This window comes from Beta vulgaris, chromosome 1 (assembly GCF_026745355.1).
Source record: "Beta vulgaris subsp. vulgaris cultivar EL10 chromosome 1, EL10.2, whole genome shotgun sequence".
Lineage (NCBI taxonomy): Eukaryota > Viridiplantae > Streptophyta > Magnoliopsida > Caryophyllales > Amaranthaceae > Beta > Beta vulgaris.
Window position 1 is genome coordinate 15026328 of NC_079202.1, and position 22632 is coordinate 15048959.

At 41.1% G+C, this 22632-nt stretch overlaps 1 protein-coding gene across 1 annotated transcript; it reads right to left on the bottom strand.

Annotated features, from left to right (window-relative positions):
* Window positions 1-177: 177 nt before the first annotated feature.
* Window positions 178-20775, bottom strand: LOC104884254 (glycerol-3-phosphate dehydrogenase SDP6, mitochondrial). Its single transcript, XM_010668878.4, has 6 exons — window positions 20180-20775; window positions 8742-9215; window positions 7406-7737; window positions 6593-6753; window positions 2390-2648; window positions 178-977 (listed from the first exon to the last, which is right to left on the bottom strand). The coding sequence occupies exons 1-6, from the start codon at window positions 20532-20534 to the stop codon at window positions 678-680; spliced, it is 1881 nt and encodes a 626-aa protein (XP_010667180.1). The 5' UTR covers window positions 20535-20775; the 3' UTR covers window positions 178-677.
* Between the last annotated feature and the right edge of the window lie 1857 nt (window positions 20776-22632).

A 22632-nucleotide genomic window follows, 5' to 3' on the forward strand; every position in this document is an offset into this window, starting at 1 on the left:
CAGTTACTCACATAATAGGTAAAGCTCCAAATGAGCAAATAAACAAAAAATAGCCTTTGAGTATACTATGCATATGGTACACCCGAATGTATGATGAATGCGCTCCCCAAACCTCTTAACCCCCAAAAAAAATTCCAAATTAAATGTTATGCGATCTCAACATCATTATTCAGGATATTTGCGGAAAATAATCATAATTAAGGAGTAAACATGGCTTTACAAATAAATGATTACAATAGATATCTTCCGCCTACATTTCCTCCAGCACTCAAGCTACGTGGGAGTATCTTATGACATTCAAAGCTACATGAAAAAAGATGGATTCGAAGAGCAGCCTACATATGAGCTCTCGGACATTAAAAAAATGATTCAAAAAAATCTATCAGGTCACCTAATCTCATGAAGATGCATGTAAAATATGACTGACAATTGAAAAATGCATATACAAACTTTATATGTGTAGTTTAGAGAGATCCTGTGTACCATGTAGTATAGTATGTGACCTGGTGACTCATTTATTTGTAAAAATGGGTCGACTTCTGGTCCAATGGAAAAGACTTGAATAGCAACCCTTTTCGACGAAGAGATGCAGGGCAACCCCAAGAAATTTGCCAGTAGTTAGAATTGTTGAACACTCCTTAATCCCAGGAGTAGATTGAATATAATAGACACATATACTATTTGTGTTTACCGTCATGAAACTGAGCATTCTTGGATGATTTGAAGGTCTCCAGGAATTCCTTAGCCTTCTTAAACTCGTAATTCTTTCTAGATGTATCCCATTTATGCTCCGCCGTTAGTATCTCAATGACACGAGGCAGAGCCTGATGAGCCGCATCAGTATCTAGAAAAGCAAGCCGGCATCTACGTGCAATAAAATCAGTTGCAGACTCACAATACTCGTATCGAGCACAGTATGCTACTTCCGCTTCAAGGAAAGGGTATCCATGTGCGAGACGCTTGCCCAAACCTTCATTCTAAAGATGGAAGAAGAGTATTAAGTAAATCACATCTAAACAAGCCAGTAATTGATCTTGTTACACCATGTGCAAGAATGAATCCATACAGCTGCAATTTAACATACTTCCTCCATTATGTTTTAAATGGAACGTAGGGATTTGGCACGGGAATTTATGAGAGGAGAGACTAGAGAGATAGAGAGAAAAAAAGATGGACCCATGTGATGAGTAGAGAGATAGAGAGAAGTGAATATCAAATAAAGTAATGTTTCATCTATTTTGAAACGGCCTAAAACGGTAAGTGTTTCATTTATTTTACAACAGAAGATTATGTTCTTCTAGAAATACATTGTGCATAAAGGTGCATTCTCTTGATATTCATTTACTTTAACTTCTTAGCCCTAAACTTCACTAATATAAACTTGTATGAACTTTCTGGCCTTGAACTTGTTTATCCTAAAATAAGTGAATGAAAGATCTAAAGAACAAATCCTGAGTTGATAGTATAGGTAGGTAACTACTCCCTCCGTCACTAAATAGACTTCTCATTTCTCCTTTTCACGTTTGCCAATACACATTTTGTATAGTTAATATCTTTAATTACATAATAGTAGAAAGTATAGACATTTGATTTTCGCAATCTATATAATGAGTTGAATTAAACAAGACCCCAAATGACTATTAATTTTCTTATATATTGAACTTCTTTTTGGAGGATTTCTCTTACTTGTGAATAGTGTCAAAATAAAAAATGGAAAGTCTATTTAGGGTCGGAGGGAGTTTTCAAATGGCGAAAACAACCCCACAACCCCCCCCCCCCCCCCCCCTTTTTAAAACACAACAAGCATAGCCCTGAAAAGATGATATACTTGTTTCGATGGTCTCCTAATAAACTAATTCCCATTGAACATCTTTACCTTTGACATACTTATTTAGCATTAATGCAGGTCCAATGTATCTTTACAAGTTGATAAACAGAACAGATTGCTTGTAAACTTCATATGAGATATGTTTAGCTACTATCTAAAAATTCAGACTCGTATTACTTAAACCCTTCAAAATCATCCAAGACATCTTATACTCCCTCTGATTCATAAACAAGTCATTTTGGAATTTTTCACACAAATTAAGAACTTGATAAAATTGCAAAATTAGCATTGATATTGTAAAACTGGCATTACAATTTACAAGTTGTATTGATATCTTGAATTTGCCTATAATATTATAAATTTATATATTGATATTATTGATTGCATTGGCATTTGAAAGAACTTATATTTTTGGTCAGAGGGGATTATTAACCCATCACCATCTACATAGATAGACTCAAGGCAAATACAGGAAAGAACGAAATCGTGTAAAAAAAATCTCAGTTTTATTTGCAACAAAGTGTATTAAAGAAACCATAATAAAGCAAACAAAATTTTAACCTGAGATATTGAAGCCACCCGCTCAGCCAATGTACCATATGCTTGCGATAAATGCTTTGCTACAGCAGTGTCCATGACACCAGGAACGACTCTTCCATCACGTGTCTGCTTCATCCGAACATACTGTTGAGCAATAACAGTAAAATTGGAGGGATCCCAACCAGAGCCACCCGTAAGTATCAAGTTGTGTGTTATGCATTCATTAGCTGGACTAAGCTTTCCAGATTTAATTGCAGCATCAACAGCATCCTCAGCCATGCTAAAAAAACCATAGCAACAATTTAGATACAGCCAGAGAGTTGTAATGAGTAGTGAACTGATATTAAGGGAAGGGTGATTTACATATTATCTTTATAAGTTAGTTATAGGTAGCTTGGGAAATAAACTAGTGAGTTTACTAGATGAAAATCAGTGCATAGTCATAGAGAGGTGGAAAGCATGGAAAAATGATTAGTGTTTTGTTGAGCTTTTAAGTTCATTAGGGGAGAACCAAGCTTCTCGAAAGCTTGAATATCTTTACATTTTGCTGTAGTTTCAACTTTATTAATCAAATCATCTTCTTGTTGCCTGACATAATGATGCTTAAAGCTACGCCAATTCATAGCAAGAGTTCAGCAATACTAATGCTTCGAAGCAGGGGAGACAGAAGCCATGAATAGCTCACAGCTCATTAATGTGTCATGAAGAGAACAAAAAGCTAGTCTGATAGTTTTTTTCAATTACTATTCTCAGTCATTCCTATATCAGGATTTTAGATCCATGAAGCAGTAACACCAGTACCCAGTAGTATCCCCAAAAATATTATGCCAATAAGGATTGTGTGTATATATAAAGAAGCTGAATGCTAGATTGGATTCACGCACAACTCCACCACTTTTGTTGAGTAGCTATGCAAACTTCTAACCTATGATACTCTTCATTTCACCTAGTATACGCACGTTGCAGTTAAGCTTGACATTAGAAAAAAAAAGTACAATCTGATCCATGTAAGGGATGGCTAGTTTCCTACAAATCCTAGTTCTGTTAGGATTGATGTGTTTTAGTTCTAGTAGGAATAGGACTCTTAAAATCCTAATCCTAGTAGGATTAGAACTCCTAGTTCTGTTAGGAGTTTAAATGTTTTAGTTGAGTTGTAATTCTAGTTGAGTTAGAAGTCCAAATCCTGGTTGGATTAGGATTCTAATTGGAGTAGAGTTATAATAGTATTAAGAGTCTAGTTAGTAGTCACCAAGTTGAGCTTTTTCTACTTGGATTAGGAGTGTGTTTATTTATTTCTTATCTTGTTCTTAGTTTCCTAGCCTTAGTAGGACTAGGGTTTGCTTGTTTGATTTGCTTTACACACCTAAATAAGGCTTGCATGTTAATTAATAAAATTAGTTTTGAGTTTATGAATTAAAGTGTTCAGCGTTGTGCTTGCATTGAATTGAGTATTCAACTACACAAACCGAGACAAACTGTTATCTTGGAGTCGAGACTCACAAGAGAACCTCTTAAACTGATATTTAAGAGCACTATCCTTTTATTTTCATTATTCTTCATTCAAAATAGCACAAAACACATAAGAGTTTCAAACTGCCAGCAAAAATTACATCATTTTGGTATCAAAGCAGGGTTCATTGCGACGGCGCATGTGGGCGCGTACAGTGACCAAATGACATACAGGGCTACGTTCTGTAAAAACTTAGCCCAATCGGATTAGTAACTAAGTCACAGTGAATGCAACATTGGACGCAGATTTCTGTTTTCCGGGCAGATTTCATACTGTTAGTAAAACAAAAACTACAATCAATTGTTTCGTTATTTGTTGATGAAATTTTGGTCGAGTGTTCCAGACACATAGGGCTACATGCTGTAAACAATTCACAAGATTTCAAGTAGTTTTGACGGGGTTTTGACATCTGGACTTTTGATTTAGATTGTAAGCAGATTCTAACCAATATCAATGTAAACATGAATTGTAACTTTTCGTTCTTGTGATGGTCTTACTAATGAGAAATATTTGAAGAGTTATCACTACGACTACTACCAAAGTGGGATTTAATATATGATTCGACTCAAACTTCAGATGAAAAGCTTAATAAGTATCTTGAAGATATTCCTTGCGACATAGTGGGAAAAATCTCATATTCGATTGTTGTTGAAGAGGACGTAAAGATTGAAACTTTTGTACTTTCTATGCTAAAGATTTAATCTTTGAAGGTTCTCATGAGGAAGATTTGACCCCTCGTGTTGATGCAACAGAATCTATACCTTTAGTGGAAGTTCCTTGTGCTTTGACCCATTTGATCACTTCTAATCTTCACTATTCAAAGGTCCTTCATGTTGTTATTAGGCGAAAAAACAAAGTGAGTCTACTATCATGTTGGAGTTTTGGAAGATTAAAACTTTGTAACGCCAAGCATGGTACTGATCGGGACAAGATTCAGATTGTTTATGTTGTTGTGCGCTTGATTTGGATGATATCTTGTAGTGCTTGGAAGACCCTTGAGGACAAGGGATGTTTTCAAGAGGGAGGGGATGATCCATGTGAGAGATTTTCTACAAATCCTAGTTCTGTTAAGATTGGTGTGTTTCCCTAGTTCTAGTAGGAATAGGACTCTTAAAATCCTAATCCTAGTTATGTTAGGAGTTTAAATGTTTTAGTTGAGTTGTAATTCTAGTTGAGTTAGAAGTCCGAATCCTAGATGGATTAGGTTTATAATTGGAGTAGAGTTATAATAGTATTAAGAGTCTAGTTAGTAGTCTCCAAGTTGAGCTTGTTCTTAGGAGTGTGTTTATTTCTTTCTTATCTTGTTCTTAGTTTCCTAGCCTTAGTAGGACTAGGGTTTGCTTGTTTGATTTTCACATGCCTATATAATGCTTGCATGTTACTTAATAAAATCAGTTTTGAGTTTATGGATTAAAGTGTTAAGCGTTGTGCTTGCGTTGAATTGAGTATTCAACTACACAAACCGAGACTTTGTGTTATCTTGGAGTCGAGACTCACAAGAGAACCTCTTAAACCGAGATTTAAGAGCACTATCCTTTTATTTTCATTGTTCTTCGTTCATAATAGCATAAAACACAAAAGAGTTCGAAACCGCCAACAAAAATCACATCACAATCAATCTTTAACACAATCATCCTTCGCCAAAAACGATTAGAACTTTTATTAAATGATGGGATTTGACAACAAGGTGCATGGTTCGAAAATAAATCAATTAGGCTTGCTCATGTTGGAATGTTTTTCAATCTTAGCAAACCGAATTTGACCGTTTCAGACCAGAGAATTTAAATAGCTGAAATTTCAGCAGAACCGACCGTGACAAGGCAATTTTGCCTGCATTTCCGTATCAAGAGGCTACTTTTCAAAAAGAAAAATCCAGAGCTTCCCACTGCTCCCTATAATGACATAAATCTACATATATCGATTGAGAGACGAAGAGGCAAGCAAACAACAATAGTGAGATCTATGCTATATAAGTTAATTCTATAGTATACAGCGCAAATAACAGTATGATAAACCATCATGTGGTCACTGTTGAACGCATCAGTTCAGTTCCCAAAGCATCGGAACCGTTTCTGCTACCATGACCGAACCGCATAGAAATATTGAAGTTTTGTATCCATAATCCAAATAATACAACATAGTCCACATATGCGAAAAGAGATTGCCAAGCCTCACCCCAGGCATATCATTAAAGCTAAATCTAGACAAAATATAGTCCCATTCAAGGCTTCCACTCCAATTAACACTTTGAAAGTTAAAACTCTGTCTACGATCAAACTACCCCAAAAGGAATAAAAGCTTCAAAATTTTTAGCAAGGTAACCTGCAACTTTATATTATGACGATAGCATGAGCAGTGCCCTGAAAGAGTAAAATCTTAAGCCACTCACTTGAGGCCCCATAAAAAGGTGATTTCATGATGTAAAAAGTTGTGCTAATACTATATCAGAAGACAAATATAATAAGTTTGATGTACAAATGTTGTCTTTTTCATGTTTATCTTTCTAAGTCCATCATGCAAAGAAGAAAGGTCTCAAAGAGTGATAATTCTATAAGACCAACAGGAATAATTTCTAGAGAAGAAACCAGAGCTCACAAAGAATATGCTTAAACCCCACAAAAGAAAAGATAAAAATTAAGACAAAAGCTGACTATTGATGGGCTGGTGACTAGCCAGACGTAAAGACTAAAGCAATTATTAAGGCAAGAAAATACCTTCTATAGGTGGTCCATTTTCCACCAGTAATAGTTACCAAGCCAGGGAAATCTTCACAAACAACATGATCACGAGATATGCTTTCTGTGTTTTTCGCTCTTGGATCCATTGCCAATGGGCGAATGCCACTCCATGCAGAGAGAACATCTGTTCGACGTACCTGTCCCCAAGAAATAGGTTGACTAAAGAAATGCATCTCTTATCGCTTTGCCAGTCACCAGTTCCAAGAAACTAAAATATATCTTCTGAATAATGTTATAGACAGCTGGCATAAACTAAATATAGAACATACAAACTGCATAAAACAAATTTCCGCTTCTCAGTTGAAACTCAAACGGATGGAGTAATCTATAAGCAGCTTAATACTCTTAATATGAACGGAATAAATCAGGGACTTGGGAGCTGGAGTGACAAATATGGGTCAGGATTTGTCCGCTCCTTGTGAAAATTATTTATTTTTTAAATAGTAGTATTTCAAGGCTGAAAATCATTTCCCTTTCTAATGGAAGGAATGCTATATTTTCCTCCACATATCTTAGTTTCATCTTCCTCTTCTCCCATCCATCCTCTTCCCTCCATTTTCATTTAGCTTCCATTTCTCTCTAACTTTTCTTATAAGGAACCAAACGAAGGAAAACTAATTGACAATAAGTTTTCCCTTGGTAAATATTCTTAATTGATAAACAAACTGTATTGAAAAATGCTTTCCGACCAACCAAACTGGGCCCAAGGACAATAAAAATTCCGTAAATCACCAGCCTAAGCACGTTAGCCCAGTTCGAAAAGATGGGTACAGATACAAGAATGCTAACCTTGATACAGAGGTAATCAGAGAGAGCGTCCAAGATAAATTGAATCTCATCCTCATGTGGTTCTGGCAACATCGTAAGGATGGTATTAGAATCCGTGGTCCCTGCTAATGTCCTTCCCAGCCATGGAAGCATAAAAACAACACGGCCATCCTTAGTTTTGGGAACAATTAACCCCATCCCTTCTGGAGAATAATAGTCAGGGAGAACAATATGTACACCGCTGCTAGGAGAAATCATTGGAGGAGCAGCCTTATCAACCAGTTTTCGGATAAAATCACAAAAAGGTCCAGCAGCATTTATCACAACTTTAGCATATGTATCAAACTCTTCACCTGGATTGGCAAGTAAGTACTTTAAAAGAAAAACCGAAAACATATACGCAGCATATTTAATTCTATACAGATACATTAACACAAAGGGGAAGTCCTGTGATAAGTTTTAGCCTCTCAAGAGTTAAGAAGCTTCAATCTAATCTAGTTGATGCAGATGTCCTTACGCTTAGTTACTAAAGTCTTCAGGGGGTAGTATCCAAGACTTGCAATCAAATCCTACTTGGATTACTGTCCATTGGGGCTTTTGTTAGACCTTATGGAGAGAATGGGAATTTTGGAGATGTCACTGGAAACACTGGAATTTCATGTATCAATATTATAGCATAAAAGCTCTATATAGAATGAGCAATATTATAGAATATTCATGCCCACACCTCTTTAATATGGCAGAACGATTCTCAAGGTACTTCAACCACACCTATCTAATATTATACATTAAATAATAATGCTTCCATTCCTACATACTTGACAATTTGATCAGCTTATTTTCGTTCCATAAAACTTGTTATATTACAATATCAATGCACGTATTATTCATCACCATATAATATGCAAGTTATATCAGATATCACTGTAACACATCAAAGCAAAAACTAATAATGAAGACTTAGTTTGTGTGCATTAACCTCAAAAAACAAGTATTTCGGAGTTGAGCAAGTAGAAGCAATTTAATTGCATCAGAACCACCAACAAAAGAAAAATAAGATCAGTGCCAATCATATAAATGCATTCTGAGAAAGAAAACATGGGTTGCTGCAGGATTAGGGAAATTAAGTTCAAGGTCAATGTTATCAAAATCTCAGACAAGATGCAACTAATGGTTAAATGTTCTAAAATCACAAAGAGAGATAGTCATAGACATAGAGATAGACATTGAGATAGAGAGAGATAGAGAGAGAGAGAGAGAGAGAGAGAGAGAGAGTTAATTATTTTTGACACCCAAGCAGAGTCCTATGCTACTCTTGAAATATGTTAGAACTTAGAAGGATGTTACTGATACATACCAGAGATATTGTCACGAATCCGTGCACCAATTATCCTCCCATCAACGTCATCCTTGAGTAAGGAAACAACTTCAGCATAATTAAGAACAGAGGCACCAGCTAATGACGCTGTGCACGCCAAGCCAACATTCAGTCTCGAGTCATTCATTTGCCCATCATAATAAACTACAGTTCCCTTTAAACTTTTATCATCTCCCATTCTTTTAAGCGTGGGGAAGAGTTCAATAGACTCTTGCGCTGAGTAATACCTCGACATATGTAGCAACCTTGCCCCTGCTACCAGATCATATAGTTTCAAGCCTGCCCAGTAGTACACCACTTCAAACCAGCCAAAACACGGGGTCATGCAAGGCAAAGAGTGGCACAGATGTGGAGCATTATCAATCACCTGTTTACGTTCCTTGAGTGCATGGAAAACAAGCTTTAGTTGCCCATAATCAACATTGAACACAGCTTTCTCAAGGTAGCGTACTCCTAAGAATAAGATGACACAAAATTCAGAAAGTATAAAATCACTGCCACAAAAAAAGAAAAAAAGCAGCTTAATCTTAAAAATATATAGAACATGTAAGAAGCCTTTATAAAATTAACTTAAGTCTTCTTTCCTGTCGAAAAAAATCAGCTCAAAATCAGGTACTCAGCCCAAACGCCTCTATCTCGATTCTCAATACCAAGATTTACTAAATGGATAGAGAAATTTTAATAACTTGCATAAGGCAAAATATGTTTAAAGTATATTTGAATATCTACTAAATGCATGGACTGCCTGCCTGCTTCATCAGAAAAAGTAAGATATGAAAGCTTTCCTTCAAACAAGCCTCAGAAATAGGACTGAAAACTCATGCTATAACACTATTGAGAAACTTCAGAGCAACTTCCACTTTGATGCTTGTTTAATTCACTTGGTATAACTCCCCCTTAGACGTATGCCCGTATCTCCTCAAACAGGAGTACTAATCATATTTAAGCACCCCCCTCAAAAAAAAAACAAATTTAAGCACCCTACTCATATACAAAAATTGTTGTAAGGAAATATTAATCTAAAAGGAACTCAATTTTTCACACAAAAATGAATAACAAATGCATCTCTACTCGTGTACAAAAAGATTATTGACCTCCTAAAATTGAGAAAGAAATGGAACTAAAAATACTACTTAAAATGATCACATAAACATCGTTATGTTCACTCACAATTTAAAAAACTAAAAGAATCAGGGTCAATGAGATATAGATATATCATAGATTCTTCACAACCGGTGTTCAATGAAGAACACTTGAGCTCTAGTCCTCCAATCTCAATTAGCTACCACGAGACCCCCAAAACATCCTTCACCTTTTCCAGTCACCAAAACAGGGGAGAAATTAAAGAGGAAGCATCATCGCATCAGACGGATCAAAAGACTTCAGATTCAGCATTAACGTGGTTGTTCAGCCTCAAGCGGAAAAATTACATTTCCGATTTCAAATTTAGGCTAAGTTTGGTAGGGTGTAAAATATTTTCCATGAAAATGAGTTTTCTTTTTCTTTTATTTTCCGTTGTTTGGTTTGATACGGGGTGTAAAACAAGATTTACATCAAGGGAGCTTTAGGTGAAAATCATTTTCCTTTCAAAAAGAAGGGAAAACACATTTTCCCCCCTCTTCTTTAGCAACCTTTTACTATCCTCTCATCCATCCTCTCCCTTCCCCTTCCATTTTTCTCTTTTCCATAACTTTTTTTACATTGAACCAAACAAAGGAAAATTAGCTTTGCATTTGAATTTTCCATTGTAAAATATTTTACATGAAAAATCATTTTACATTGAAAATGTTTTACATCCAACCAAACGGAGCCTTAATGAATGTAAAGAAGAAAATGTAGAGTAATTCTAATAATGATGACTGTCACAGTATCTTGCCAGCTTTTGACTTCTAATTACACAATAGACTTTATATCAGCAAAAGGGAGACAAGAACTCCAGATGGGGATAACATTAAACTAGCTGCATCTCTGACCAAATTCTTCTTCTCAAAGTAATAAAAGATCTGCACCTAAGAAGGTCATGTAAAAGTAGTAAAACTGCTAAGAACTGATACTAGAGGGAGGGTACTTTAGGCATTATCTTATTAGTTAGCTTAGGAATAAGCTAGGTAGTTGTTAGGGACACTCTGCATATATAGAGGTTATTAGAAAGACAGAGGCATGAATATTGATGAGAATTCTGGAGAGCTTTTAAGAGTTCATTTGGGAGAGAATCAAGCCTCTTGAAGTCCCTTGAATTCCAATTTGGTTGGAGCGAAAGCTTCATCGACTATTTTCGAAATTTCTTTCTCAACGTTCTCTATACATCTTGTTATTTCCTCCATCGTTCCAGAGAATTCCTTTCCACACACCTCTACTTCCAGAACTAGAGCTCCAGAGAGCTCCATTGCAGTAGCGCATAACCTCCTGCATACTGTAATATGTGTTGGAATGAAGCAAGAACTCAGAAACAGGCGCTCCATATCGATGCAGTCTTGTTCAGTTTCATCTTTTCTCAGCCAACATAAAGACTTCATAGCTCAGATTCATCCTTTACTGAACCTAAAATATAAAAACAGAGGCAATAACACATAACCTCCAGCATAAATTAATATGTGTTGGCAATGAAGCACGAACTCAGAAACAGACGCTCCTCATTGATGCACTCTTGTTCAGTTTCATCTTTTCCCAGCCGACATAAAGACTACATAGCTCAGGTGCATCCTTTTCTGAACCTAGAATGTAGAGACAGAGGCATCGAGTCATCGACTGATCCACATAGGGTCCACGCAGAGGTGAAAGAGTTAACGTCTCTAAGGGAAAATCAAACTTGGGAAGAAGTTGACAGAAATGTGCGTTTAAAGTTAAACATAGAGCAGATCTAATAAGGTACGGGGCTAGACTCGTAGCAAAAGATTTTACTTAAAAGCACAATATAGAATCCGGGAAAAGTTTTTCACAAGTCATAAAGATGACCATTATCAGATCTCTCATTGCTTGGGTAACGTCACATGATTTTACTAGATTTCAAATACGCATTAGTTCATGATGATGTTAGAAAAAATTTATACTAACGCAAGAGCAGCTGTGACAAACCAAGGAAATAAGACCTGCAGGGTCACGAAGTTTGTTTATGGCTTGAAAATTATAACAAGCCTGAAGGCAACTTTGCCAGCCAATTGAGGCCTTCCAATTTGAGAAGTTTGCACAGTCGAAATTCAGGAGATATCTCACTTTGGCAATTTCAAATGCAAATGACATTGTCCTATGGAGATGCAGCTTTCAAGCAACATTTGCATGAAATTTTAAGCACAAATGTTTTTAGGTAAGCAGCATGACTTCCTTATTCTCGAAGAGGTTATGATACCACTAGGGGCATAATGACTCTAATCTCGCACAATCAAAGTTCACCATGGAGCTGCTTGCGGACATTGGTAACAATGTCTGCAGAACTGCATAAACACCATAATAGAGCACCTTAATTTATGCTATAAGAAGACGAATTTCCACTTTATCGTAGTCTTCATCATTGATAAAGGGAATGTCTAACTAGACCAAATTAATGTAAGATATGTGGCAGTCATGACAAAACATGGCTTAGTGCCAAAAGTTATAAAACAATTAGTCCTTCAAGCTTACTCGAATTCAAACGAGCGCCATAGGGAATGTTTTCCTTGTTCAAGGCAGCTTATCAGTTGACGGTTAGTTCAGGAACTTAAAACAGTTGGCTTTAAGCCAGTTTATGTCACATTATGATAGCCTACCATTTATGTACATCACCAAGAACCTTCTCTTCTGTAATAAGAAAATACATACAGATACATTGCCACTTTACATGGGAAAAGGTTATCAAAAAGCTTAAATCACTGCATATTTGCATCGAATATAATTGAACATAATTCAATATATCCACTTCTTATAGAGATTTGATTAACAAACCGACGATTTGTGACATTGTCACATCTTGCACATAAAAAGCTAGGCAATTCTCTAGTCTAATTTAGTCTGAAAATTATCAGTTTCATACCACAAATTTTCAATCAAATACTGAGATAACAAAATGTTTGGGCCCCGGATCTGGCCCAATAAAATATAAAAAAAGGGGCCTCTCTAAAGGCCTAATTTCACATACCAAGGAAGATTCACCAGCTTTTTGGGGACAAAAGCTGATTACCTTAAAAAGGTGGAGGTTCCCTAGGACTTGGGATGCTCCCCTAAAAGGGTTTCTTGTCTGAGAAATCCCCAACACTATAAAACCAACAGCTCATCAATGAACAGGTATTCAATTCTCACCTAACAAAACCAGAGCATCTCTCTCTAGACTGGATTACTTTCTCTCTCTACCTCAATCTCAACTGACTTGAGCGTCGGAGGGGCTTTCCCGGGAACACCCCCGGGCCAGTTTTTCCTTGTTTTGCAGGATTGGAGACTACGAGACTCGGGATTCTAACCTAACTCGGGATTTGACTCTCACCTTAAACATATTACTCTTTTGACTAGTTTCTAGGCAGAAACAGTTTGGCGCCGTCTGTGGGGATACTACATCTCAAAGTCACGTACCGAGAGCAACATGGCACCCCGAAGGAAAACCACCCGAGGCTCACTGTCTCGTCAACCCACACCTCTCCAGTCTCACCAACCCAATGTCTTGGTCGAATCCCTGGCCATAGACGACGAGGGGTCGACCCCCGTAACGATGAGCATTCCCCCGAGATGACCCTATGCCGTCACATCGATGGCGGACATTGAGCGGATTGCCCGACAGTTGAACGAAACATGCAGAGGAGTTTGCGGGAGCTCATAGCCGGGATCCCCCAGCTCAATCAAGGGGAGCCCCGAGAGATGACCCGGGCAGAGCCTCGTGGCAGGGATAACCTCAAACTCACGTTCCTAACCGGAGCGAGCAACGAGGGTAGGAGAGAGATCCCGACAGGCTCACTCTCAGAGGACACAGAACTCGGATGCCAGGCGCATCATTGAAGAAAATCGGAGGCGCAGAGCGGAGCAGGACGCTCGCTCCTCCTAAACAAGAAGAGAGAAGAAAGGGAAAGGACGCACCGTGAGGAGCAGGCTCACTCTCAGACCCCGGAGGGAGGGGAGAAGTCTCCTGTCGGGTCCAAGAGGACAGCAGCAGGAGGACAAGCGGATCCAGGGCCCCTCGGAACAAGACCAACACCTTGATCAATAGGGGAGTCCTCAACTTATGACCCCCTTCAGTCGGGAGATCATGGAGGTACCCAACCCGGGAAAGGTTAAGGTCCCCACCATGAGCAATACTCGGGCAGTAGGATCCCGAGGATCATATGGCGCTACAAGGCTCAGATGAGTGTGCAGACGGGATGTGAGGCCACTTGGTGCCGCTACTTTCCCGACGACCCTCAAAGGGTTGGCGCTCAGTTGGTTTCTCGGGCTTTCACCTGGATCATTAACCAACTTTTCGGTTCTAGAGGCATTGTTTCACCAACACTTCATTGCTGGACGTAGGCACAAGAAAACCAGCATCCACTTAATGTCCATCAAGCACAAGAGCACGAGAGCCTTGCGATTATATCAAGCGATTCAATGAGGAGTCGCTGAAGATTTCAGATCTTCAGGACGGGGTTGCTTCACCGCCCTAATGTCCGGACTTGGCCGGGAAATTCAGATGGTCCCTCGCTGAGAACGAGTCACCACTTTCACCGAGGCCATGAGTCGGGCTCAGAAATTCATCCAAGCCTCGGATATCTGTAAGCCTGTCGGGGAAAAGGCTAAGAAGAAGAAGGAAGAACTCCCTTACCGGGAACCAAACAAAAGCATGAGGAATCACCAACAGTTGCTCCCGAGAGCAGTAGATAACGGGAATGATCCACGTTTCAACAGAAATAGGCGGGAAATCTATTTGGATCTTAAGCACAAGTCGGTATTGCCCATTCCCCCACCTATCAGAACTTCCAAAGATAGGCGGGATCAGAGATTATGGTGTGAATACCATCGGGAGTGTGGTCACACTACGAAAGACTGTCGGGAGTTAAAGAAGGCCTTGGATCACTTGGCTGATCAAGGAAAGTTGAATAGATACATCAAGCATCCCCGAGAAGAAAGGGGAAGGAGAAAGAAGCAAGAAACGATAGCGACAACACCGATGGGTATGTTGGTGTCATAGCAGGGGGTCATGCCTCGGGAGGATCATCTGGCCGCGCTCGCAAAGCCCATCTCCAAGCAATGACACATCGGGTGTTGGAAGTAGAGCCCATAAAGGCGAGGTGCCCGGTAATGACATTCGGGGAGCCTGACCGGCACTTACACACCCCCACGATGACCCACTGGTCATTGAAATGAAAATAGCAAACTCCGGGTGAAGAGGATCCTCGTTGACAGTGGATCCTCAGCCGACATCATCACCTTGATTGCCTACTCAAACTAAGTATACCGAGAAGGATGTGATCCCTACCAACCACCGTTAATCGGTTTCGGAGGCGGGTCGGTCTATCCTCTTGGCCATGTTAAACTGGCTGTAAGGCTCGGGGAGAGGGGGAAAGGGAGGAGTCTACCAGTAGACTTCCTAGTGTTGACACCCCGTCCTTACAACGTCATTATGGGTAGGCCCACCATGAACAAAATAAAAGCCGCCATCTCGGTATATCAGTTGCTGCTCCATATGAAACCTGATGGGCAAGTCGGGAAGATTTATGGTGACCAGCAAACAGCCCGGGAATGTTAGTCAACAGCTTTCGAGCTAAGGCACCCGAGGAGAAGAAGGAAAAGAAGAGAAAGAGAGAGGACCAACAGAAACCCCGCGGGACTCGGGGTTTATATATCGAGAACCCCAAGACTATGAACGCCCCCGACCTGTGGAGGAGGTGAAGAGGTCGTGATAGATCCAGAAGTCGGGCATACATTGAGGATTGGCTCAAACCTCAATCCCGAGATCAGGGTCAGTTGGTTCATACCTTGAAAGAATTCAAGGATGTATTCGCTTATTCAGCTGCGACATGCAAGGGCTAACCCCGACTTTGCTTCCCATGAGCTAAACATCAAGGAAGGGTTCCGCCCTATCAACAAAAGCTCAGGCATCAGGGTCCCGAGAGGAATGCCGCAGCTGCGAAGAAGTAAGAAGCTACTAGAGGCGGAATCATCGAAGAATGCCAATACACGAGTGGTTGGCTAATGTGGTCTTGGTGAAGAAGGCCAGCGGAGCTTGGCGTATGTGCGTCGACTTCCGACCTTAACAAAGCATGCCCAAAGACAACCATCCCCTCCCGAAAATTGACAGTTAGGTTGACTCCACAGCGGGTCACGAGTTGCTCAGCTTCATGGACGCCAATGCGGGATACCATCAGATCCCCATGGCTGAAAAAGACCGAGTCCATACTGCCTTTGTCACGGCCCAAGGCGTGTACTGCTACAAGATGATGCCCTTTGGGCTAAAGAACGCAGGGGCCACATATCAAAGAACCATAAACAAGGTCTTTGCAGAGCAACTGGGAGGAACATAGAAGTTTATGTGGATGACATGATTGTGAAGAGCAAAAAGAAGAAAGACCATGTAGGAGATCTGAGGGAGACCTTAGCAACACTTAGGCGCCATGGTATGAAGTTAAACCCCAAGAAGTGTGTGTTCGGGGTAACTGGCGGCAAGTGTCTGGGGTTTCTGGTAGACGAGAGGGGATAGAAGCAAACCCCGACAAGATCAATGCAGTACTGAACATGTCTTCCCCAAGAAACGTTCGGGAAGTGCAAAGGCTGACGGGGTGCCTCGCTGCTTTGGGGTGCTTCCTGTCCAGATCAGCTGATAAAAGCCTGTTGTTTTTCAGGGCCTTGAAAAGAAAAGAGTTCGACTGGGACGAAGAGGCTGAAGAGGCATTCCAGCAATTGAAACAACACCTGGCAACGCTGCCTAAACTCATATCTCCCTTGCCGGGAGAGACTCTCTACATATACCTCTCGGTATCAGAGCATGCACTCAGTGCGGTGTTGGTGGCAGAAAGGGAAACATTTCAACACCCCGTCTATTTCATTAGCCATGCTTACCGAGAGGCAGAGTCGAGGTACAGTGAGGCTGAGAAAATGGTGTTCGCCTTGGTAATGGCAAGCCGGAAGTTGAAGACATATTTCCAAGCGCATCAGATCATCGTCCTAACCGGACAACCTATCAGGAAGTTAATTGAAAACAGGAATCATTCAACCAGAATGACTGAGTGGGCCGACCAGCTAGCCGATTACGGGTTGGAATATGAACCTCGTCGGGCGATTAAGGCACAGGCCTTGGCGGACTTCATCAGTGAATGTTGCTCCCGACCGGAGGATATCGAAGTAAGGGAGTCGTGGGAATTACAAGTAGACGGTTCCGCAACCAAGTCGGGAAGCGGGGCTGGACTGGTCATCCTTCCCTCTGTCGGGGACAAGATGGAGTACGCAACTCGGGATTGCATGAGAAGGTCTATTGGCCCCCGAGTTGGGAACCCCTACTTGGTCAATCCAAGGGGCTCTCAACACTTAGCCAAATAATGAGCTAAGTACCATCATAACAAACTCGGGATTACATGGGAAGGCCTATTGGCCCCCGAGTTGGGTACCCCTACTTGGTCAATCCAAGGGGCTCTCAACACTTAGCCAAATAATGAGCTAAGTACTATCATAACCAACTCGGGATTACATGAGAAGGTCTATTGGCCCCCGAGTTGGGAACCCCTGCTTGGTCAATCCAAGGGGCTCTCAACACTTAGCCAAATAATGAGCTAAGTACTATCATAACCAACTCGGGATTACATGAGAAGGTCTATTGGCCCCCGAGTTGGGTAGCCCTACTTGGTCAATCCAAGGGGCTCTCCACACTTAGCCAAATAATGAGCTAAGTACTATCATAACCAACTCGGGATTACATGAGAAGGTCTATTGGCCCCCGAGTTGGGAACCCCTGCTTGGTCAATCCAAGGGGCTCTCAACACTTAGCCAAATAATGAGCTAAATACCATCATAACAAACTCGGGATTACATGGGAAGGCCTATTGGCCCCCGAGTTGGGTACCCCTACTTGGTCAATCCAAGGGGCTCTCCACACTTAGCCAAATAATGAGCTAAGTACTATCATAACCAACTTGGGATTACATGAGAAGGTCTATTGGCCCCGAGTTGGGAACCCCTACTTGGTCAATCCAAGGGTCTCTCAACACTTAGCCAAATAATGAGCTAAGTACCATCATAACAAACTCGGGATTACATGGGAAGGCTATTGGCCCCCGAGTTGGGTACCCCTACTTGGTCAATCCAAGGGGCTCTCCACACTTAGCCAAATAATGAGCTAAGTACTATCATAACCAACTCGGGATTACATGAGAAGGTCTATTGGCCCCCGAGTTGGGTACCCCTACTTGGTCAATCCAAGGGGCTCTCCACACTTAGCCAAATAATGAGCTAAGTACTATCATAACCAACTCGGGATTACATGAGAAGGTCTATTGGCCCCCGAGTTGGGAACCCCTACTTGGTCAATCCAAGGGTCTCTCAACACTTAGCCAAATAATGAGCTAAGTACCATCATAACAAACTCGGGATTACATGGGAAGGCCTATTGGCCCCCAGTTGGGTACCCCTACTTGGTCAATCCAAGGGCTCTCCACACTTAGCCAAATAATGAGCTAAGTACTATCATAACCAACTCGGGATTACATGAGAAGGTCTATTGGCCCCCGAGTTGGGTACCCCTACTTGGTCAATCCAAGGGGCTCTCCACACAGCCAAATAATGAGCTAAGTACTATCATAACCAACTCGGGATTACATGGGAAAGCCTATTGGCCCCCGAGTTGGGTACCCCTACTTGGTCAATCCAAGAGGCTCTCAATACTTAGTCAAATAATGAGCTAAGTTAAATTATCACAAACTCGGGATCATACATGAAGGCTCATTAGCCCCCGAGTCGGATACCATTGGTCAACCCAAGAGGCAAGACCACCCACGTCATTCTAGCATCGGGGTCGGGATAGTGCATACTAGCGCCTCCAGTCGGGGCCCCCACCTGGCGCTTGAAGTTTTCCCCCGAGGGACCGTGGTATTCCCGAGTCGGGATAGCCAAGCCCGGGGTCCATCTATGGCGCGCAAGGGGCTGAACATCCCCATTCGGGATTCCAGCACACCACCTACGTACGGTCTAAGGCATCTCGACACTCTCGGGTCGGGTCCCTCTATGGCGCGCAAGGGGCTGAACATCCCCATTCGGGATTCCAGCACACCACCTATGTACGGTCTAAGGCATCTCGACACTCTCGGGTCGGGTCCATCTATGGCGCGCAAGGGGCTGAACCTCCCCACTCGGGATTCCAGCACACCGCCTATGTACGTTCTAAGGCATCTCGACACTCTCGGGTCGGTGTCGACGCTTATCGCCCAGCGCAACAGCAGCGGCCTCCCTCGGGATCTAAGAGGAGTCCATGAAAATCCTCCTAAGATTGACCGACTCGGGTCGGGCTCCTGGGACGAGATGAAATCCCGACAATTTCGCCAACCAACCGCATCCGGGATCGCGAATCCGTCCTCAATTATTTGGCGCGGGGCTAATTGTTTGGGCCCCGGATCTGGCCCAATAAAATATAAAAAAAGGGGCCTCTCTAAAGGCCTAATTTCACATACCAAGGAAGATTCACCAGCTTTTTGGGGGACAAAAGCTGATTACCTTAAAAAGGTGGAGGCTTCTCTAGGACTTGTGATGCTCCCCTAAAGGGTTTCTTGTCTGAGAAATCCCCAACACTATAAAAGCCAACAGTCTCATCAATGAACAGGTATTCAATTCTCACCTAACAAAACCAGAGCATCTCTCTCTAGACTCGGATTACTTTCTCTCTCTACCTGAATCTCAACTGACTTGAGCGTCGGAGGGGCTTTCCCGGGAACACCCCGGGCCAGTTTTTCCTTGTTTTGCAGGATTGGAAACTACGAGACTCGGGATTCTAACCTAACTCGGGATTTGACTCTCACCTTAAACATATTACTCTTTTGACTAGTTTCTAGGCAGAAACACAAAACAAATCCCAAGCCGAAAAACTCAGCATTCTCAAACAATAATGGTTTATGATTAAACTTCCCAAGACACTCCTATCAAAATTCAGTAACATAAAGAGCATAGAAATACACTTAACCATCATAAAAATTCTTTACATTTTTAGGAAAAAACTAGTGAGTAGCCCGTACGATGCCCAAGTTATCACGTGTCCTACCCGTGGCAAGTGATGAACAACTATTGTGATCAATTTGGCGTAAAAGTATATTAATAAATTCATTCAAATCAATCTACCTTAAACACTCTAATTACCACGTGTATGATAAACTCCATTGTCCACGCTGTGACAAAAACGACAACCCCATAGATACGCCATTTTGGAAATATAACTAGAGTTTTAACTTTGTCTAACCTCTATCCGCTATCTAAAACGCTACAATTATGAAAAAAATAAAAGAACAAACCTCCATGAATTAACTTAGTAGACCTGGAAGAAGTTCCAGAGGCGAAATCCTCCCTTTCAACAAGGCCAACACGGAGGCCTCTGGTGACGGCATCGAGTGCGACGCCACACCCAGTGGCACCACCACCGACCACGAGAATATCAAGGGGTTTGTCGGGGGTGGACCCCACAAGAGAAGAGATGTGGGCCCGCCTAGGGGGGACCACGCCATTTGAGGTGGCGATCTTTGTCTGGATTGAGGGGTCCACACTCCTGTTGTCGTTTGAGGAAATAGTCACTGTAAATGTGGTTGTTGCTGCGGCGGCGGCAGCGGCTATGGCGCCGATTCGGCGGAGGCGGAGAGCCGATGAGGCCATGATGGAGGAGAGAGAAAATGTTAAATATGTATCTCTGTGTGTGTGGGGAAATAAAAGTGAAATTGTTTTCAAGGATTAATGATGGATCATGAGAGTTTTTTTTTTTTGGTTTTGGAATTTGGAGAGGGAGTGAAATGACGTTTATGCCATTGTGAATAAATTGTGATTGTAGTGTGGAAGAAGGTGTGGAGGAGAAGATTTTGGTAATTGTAGAGGACGTGTAGTACTGTAGTATGTATGTACTAGCCTTCATATGCACGCGATGCGTGCGTTAATTTCAAAATTTGTTATTCTAGTAGATACTCCATTCGTACTTTATTTATGATTAAACTTAAATATGAAAAATTCAACAGTTAGATGAATTTAGATAAATTAATTCGCTAATGTAAAAAAATAAAAAAAGGCTGTGAGTGATTGTTAACATTAATTTTTTATGAATGAATATTGAACAGAAAGAACAAAAATAATGAGTTGGTTTGACTGAATTAAAGAGTATCAAAGGTAGTGAATGTTCAGACTTTTCATATGCACGTTATGTATGTCATCTTTTTTTATAAGGTATAAATATTTTGTCCATTTAATTTTTGATTGAAGTATTTGATGCATATACCATTTTAAATTTGTTTTAAATGGCAAGTTGGAATGAGAATTTTTAAATGATTTGCTTTTGTAATTTTTTTCATTCCATTAATTAGATCATTAAGGGTATTTTAGTCACTTCAAAAGAGGACACCACACCTCCTCCCTTGGCTTATATAATAGAGATTATCATCTAGTCAGCAAAAAAAGGAGGTAAAGCTATTAATATCTTACAGAGGGTCCACCGCCCATGCTTTGAATTGAATGACCATTGTCTTTATGCCACGTAATATTAATTTTGACACGCGCCAATCGCATCGAGGTCGTGCTTGGTAGGCTGGTTTTTTTTTGTTTTTCTGGATGGGCCCATGGGGGGTTGATTTCTTTTCTTTTTTCTCCTTAAATAATGTTAGGAAGATAAATGATACTCACGTTACGCTAAAATGATAAAAACAATACAAATAACTCTCTTCAATCTTCATACTGTTTATCTAGAACTGAATTGCAACATATACCTTCCCTCTCATCAAAAGAAAAACTTAGGTATCGTTTGGTTGCACTTGGGAAGTTAATCTTCCCTTGATTTTTCACTTCCCATGAAATTTAACTTCCTAGGAAGTAAACAAAATTTTTTGGTAGGCCATTTCTTGAAGCACTAGATGTCTACAAGATGAGTTGACTTCGGCATACTCTAAGGAAGGCACATATTCGGTGAAAACTGCTTATATGTTGGGAAAAGGGGGGAACCTGGATGATTTTCATAGAGTGTGGAATATTTTATGGAGCCTAAATGTGTCGCCAGAGGTACGTCATTTCCTGTGGCGTGCTTGCACAAGTTCCCTCCCAGTAAGGAAAGTGCTTCAGAGACGTCACCTCATCGATGAAGCAGGGTGCCCCTGTTGTGCTAGAGAGGATGAGACGCAATTACATTTATTCTATCGATGCCCGATGTCGCTCAAGTTGTGGGAAGAGCTGGGGAGTTATATATTATTGCCAGGGGTTGAAGATGAAGCCATATGTGACACCCTTGTTAGATGGAGTCAGATGGATGCCAAGGTTGTTCAAAAGGGTTGTTATATCCTATGGAACGTTTGGGTTGAAAGAAACAGGAGAGTTTTTGAGCACACTAGTCAACCTGCCACCGTTGTGGGCCAGAGAATTCTGAGACAAGTTGAAGATTTTAATAACTATGCTGTGAGGATTTATGGAGGTGTGCGTTCCCCCGTGGCCCTGAGCTCTAGCCGATGGTATGCCCCCCCAGTTGGCGCTATTAAATTGAATTCAGATGCAAGTTTGGCCGAGAAAGGATGGGTGGGACTTGGAGTGATAGCCCGCGACTCGGAAGGTAAGGTGTGCTTTACTGCAACTAGACGTGTGCGTGCCTACTGGCCTCCCGAGGTAGCTGAATGCAAGGCCATTTATATGGCAACCCGCTTGGCTAAAGCTCATGGGTATAGGGATGTGATTTTTGAATCCGACTCTCTGGTGGCAACGAAGAGATTATCGAAAGCAGCAGTTT